Source organism: Chondrus crispus, genomic scaffold (genome assembly GCF_000350225.1).
Source record: "Chondrus crispus Stackhouse genomic scaffold, scaffold_39, whole genome shotgun sequence".
Taxonomy (NCBI): Eukaryota; Rhodophyta; class Florideophyceae; order Gigartinales; family Gigartinaceae; genus Chondrus; species Chondrus crispus.
Window position 1 is genome coordinate 49,454 of NW_005179291.1, and position 4,290 is coordinate 53,743.

The 4,290-nt window shown below is 54.0% G+C and overlaps 2 protein-coding genes; one reads left to right on the forward strand and one right to left on the reverse strand.

Moving 5' to 3' along the window:
• Positions 1-463: 463 nt before the first annotated feature.
• On the forward strand, positions 464-2,147 carry CHC_T00008521001 (Serine/threonine protein kinase). XM_005718345.1 is given in 2 exon segments: positions 464-1,990; positions 1,991-2,147. 1 exon segment carries the CDS (start codon positions 464-466, stop codon positions 1,988-1,990), a length of 1,527 nt encoding a protein of 508 aa, XP_005718402.1. The 3' UTR covers positions 1,991-2,147.
• Positions 2,148-2,713: 566 nt separating this feature from the next.
• Positions 2,714-4,012, reverse strand: CHC_T00006231001 (hypothetical protein). The gene has a single exon (XM_005718346.1). The coding sequence runs from the start codon at positions 4,010-4,012 to the stop codon at positions 2,714-2,716; it is 1,299 nt and encodes a 432-aa protein (XP_005718403.1).
• Between the last annotated feature and the right edge of the window lie 278 nt (positions 4,013-4,290).

Genomic DNA, 4,290 nt, shown 5'->3' on the forward strand with positions numbered 1-4,290 from the left:
CTCCGGCTCGCTGGCCCTGCCGACTTTGTCCGGCTCCTCCGCGCATGCCCTGCCGCGCCGCTTCTCGCTCCGCTCCATCAAGCGCCGCTCCAAGTCGCGCGTGCATGACGACGACCTGCCCGCCGCCATCCCGCCCGTGTCCGCCCTTGGCCCGCACGACAACGCCGCGCCGCTCTCCCCGCTCCCCTCCTCCAACTCCACCAACTCGCTCCCCGTGCGCGACCGTCCCGCCCCGGCCCTTGGCCTGAGCAAGCGCGCGTCTGTGCGCTCCAGCCTACGCCGCCGCCTCACCGTCGAGCCCGATCTCCCCCTCCCGGAAACGCCTTCCCCTAAGCCGTCGCAGGACAATGTCGTCGTCGTACCTGCTTCGTCAAAAGTCCGCTCTCCAGCATCCCACTCCTCCTCCACTATCCCCACGGCCCCCCGCCCGCGCCGCCTCAAAATATTCCGTGAGGAGGGCGTCATGCGCGCCCGCAGGGTCGATCGCACCCGCAACACTCCCGCGCATGTCGATCCCCTCGCTCTCATCAAGAAGATGCCCGTTCTCGCAGAGGGCTGGCTCTATGTTGCGGTACATGCCGCTCCCGGGCTGGCCCAAGGGCCCATCACGAAATGGATCTTTCGCAGAAATGTCGTTAAGAGATTCGCCCAGGTCCGCGGCAACGTTGTTTTGCTCTATATGCATAGGAGCGACCCTGTAAGAGAAATCTTCAGCCCTGTCGGCTGCGCTGTATCCTCGGCCGATACCGTTGTTAACAGGAAGGGCGCCGTCGAACACAATGTCAATATAGCCAAGAATGGCTATACCATACAGCTCAGGCTCAAATCGGAGGCTGACGCAGACCTCTGGGCTGCCGTTTTGCGTGATATCAGCCTTGTCCGTCAGCCCCGCCTCGCCGACTTTCAACTCGTTGCTCCCATCGGCGAGGGCGCAAGCGGCAAAGTGTTTCTTGTCCGTGACACCAAGACTGGGCGCAAACTCGCGCTAAAGTGCATGAGCAAGAAGGGCGGCTCTTTTGGCTACAGTGCCAGCGAGTTTCGTCATGCTGTCGACGAGCGTCTGGCCCATGAGCATATGAACCATACCGATTTCATTGTCTGTCTTCGTCACGCTTTTCAGACCCACGACAAACTGTATCTGGCTACTGAGTTTTGCGAGGGAGGCGATGTCTACAACTTCGTCGACGTCCAAGGCGGCGGAGTCACAGAAGACCAAGCCCGCATTATCACAGCTCAGGTCCTTCTGGGTTTGAAGGCTCTTCACGATGCGGGTATCGTTTTCCGCGACCTCAAACCAGAAAACGTTCTTCTCGACAAGGAAGGCCTTGTGCGATTGGCTGACTTTGGTCTGTGCAAGGTCTTCGATGAATCTACTTTGCTCACACGCACAGTTTGCGGAACATTTTCGTACGCCGCTGCGGAGATTTTGGAAGAGTCGGGATACGGAATGTCATGCGATCTCTGGGCCTTAGGCACGTTTTTGTACCATATTATGATAGGCAGACCGCCGCGTGTCGCCGCTTCCTTGCAGGAGGCAAGAGACAACATCTTCAACAGCAAAGAGCCCATCATTTGGTACAGCGACGTCATGTCAGAACAGGCCATGGCTCTCGTTACAGCCCTAATAGAAATTGATCCGGACCGGCGGTTGGGCTGTGGTCCACAAGGCATTGCAGAAGTGTGCGCACATCCATTCTTTAAGGATCTCGATTGGATGGCCCTCGCAGAAGGAGAGATTCCACCCTACGTCACAAAAGAATTGCCGCCAGCAGAGCTTGGAGACCTGCGAAACTTTAACCAAGACGAGTGGAAATCGATTCAGATGGATCCCGACCAGGACAGTCCAAGTTATACCGAATCTGTGCTTTGGCCACCACGCAACTTGGTGTCCAACCCGCTTCCCAGTGATTTTTTAGTTTCATACAGTTACAGTTGTGAAACGGTTGCTGGTGTGCTTCACACACGCCCACGGAGAGGACCCCTTAACTAGAGATAAAGCGCATTCTGCGAGAAGAGGTTTCGGCCTCTCTTGCCGTTTCTGTACGTCAAGCTTAAAACTATTAGGCCCAGTGGTTTGAAGTATAAGTATCGATACTGTCTATCCCTTCAACGACATTTCAATGAGAATCGTAAACGGTTTTTATTAACAAGTTGTTGTATGGGCATAAATTATTGTGTGAACGATCACACGCAGCGGTGTTCGGCCTATTGGGGGGACCAGTGACGGCTGATTCTGTACTACGAGTGGGTGCAAGCTCGCCTGCAAATTGAAAAATTACTTTCTCCATCAGTAAAAGAGAATACTCGATTGTAAAAGCCCGCAGGGAAAAACAGAGTCGATGAGAAAACCTGCCAATGAGCGCGGCATACACAAGGAGTGAAGATGTCACACATCCTTCCTTTCGTTATCGATTTAAGAGGCAGTGGGAATTCCAATTGACGTGTTCAAGGGATATAGAGAGAGGCAAGGTTGTGTATCTAGACGTAATATTCTACGTCAAGGGAAAGCCTGGCTCTGTGCCTCTTGCTAGAATACGTGCCATTAATCCCTATTAATGTCGATATAATGTTTTAGAATCTTGCACAAAGACGCAACGGGCGGCCGACGGAAAAAGAGCCTCCGAAATCGAGGTTCGCTCAAAAGAAAAGGAGGAGATGCTGTTCCATCAGTCAATATTTCCCGCGTCCTTCTGATAATATCGAAGTAATATTATTACTTCGAATATCGAATATGACGTAGCAGCTTGACACCTCTTTCTACGAGTGCTTCATTAGTTATATGGGTTCTCAGCGAAGCACTGATGGTCTTCATGCTGCCGTCTGAGAGAAGCTTCAGACGAACGTCTTCCCGGCACCATACTATACGGTCAATGATCCGAATTGCATACAGCTGTACTTCAAGATTATGTCTAAATTCAATCATCGAGCTGATAATGGCCTCCAGTCCACCAATGGTAAACACAACCATGGCCTGCATGTCATCCAGAGCAGCCATGATGTCCAGCAAGATCAAGCAATTAATCCTTAACTCGGCAGAGTCGCGAAACTTGCGCATGGCACGCACCACAATCTCAATGCCGCGCATGGAGCCAAGCTGGCTCGCGCAAAACTCGTCGCGGGCAACAAGAGTGGATAAGGCCTGGAAGGCGGAAAACTGCACGTCCTCATCATCCTTCAAGGCGACGATGGCCAAACATAGCATGCGGATGGCGCCAAGTCTTCCTATTTGCTCCATAGTGCCCTTGTCAGCTCTCTTGGCAACCTGGCCTATGAGGTGACACGCTTCCAGGGCGATTTCAGCGTTGCTGCGGTGAAACTTCATGGCACGCATAGCGGCTCGGACGTGGCCGCCGCGACGGAGAGCGGCGGCAACATCGGTGGCATGATCGCCCTCTGCCATGAGGGTGAGGACGGCAAGGGCGACTTTCTGGAAGTCTTCGTGTTTGAGAAAGGTCTTTCCCGCGGCAACGACGACCTCGACGCCAAAGAGGCGGATGAGGGCCGGGACCAACTCTGGGGCGGCGGGAACAAGCACTGCGAGGGCTCTGACGGCGTTAAAAGAGACGGAGAAGGACTGCGTGTGGAAGAGCATGGTGTGCACGAGTAATTGGATGCCCTTCGAGTCTGCAACTGTGCGGGCGGCTTGCGGAGATGAATGGGAGATGGTACTGAGGATGTGAGTGGCAGCAACTTGTAGGACGACGTGTGAGGGGTGGCGGAGCATGAGGTCGAAGAGGGGGGGAATGAAGTCAGACAAGAGATCGGTAGGAGGGGTGTCGAGGTACGGGGCCGATAGGGCTGCGAAGGCGTCGGGAGTTGAGGAGTGGTTTGGGGAGGAGCGGATCTCGAGAAGGAGGGAGAGGAGTGGCGAGGGCTTGGAATCAGGGTCATGGTCAGTGTCGGAGTTTATGTCAGGGTTGCTTGTATCGGTATCAGGACACGAGTCTGTCGGTGGAGGTTTTGTGGTTGGGACAGGGTCAGATGTAGGCGCGAGGGCGCACGGAGCAGCCATTTTGAAGAAAGGTGGGGGGGTCAGGCGGGGAGAGGCATGGAAGAGTTGAAGCGGTAGAGAGAATATGAGGAAGAAAGCAGACGGTATACATCATACGAAGGAGGATTTGCTTTTGACTCAACGAGACCGACCCTCAGTTTTTTTCAGAAAGAGGAGACGAAGATGGACAGAAGAAACGGTGAACAGTTTGCCCCTCAATACACCAACACACATTGTGCTGCAGGAGCTGGAGAGCATTGGATTACTGTAACGGTACAGCATGTAAGTTCGGAAAAATT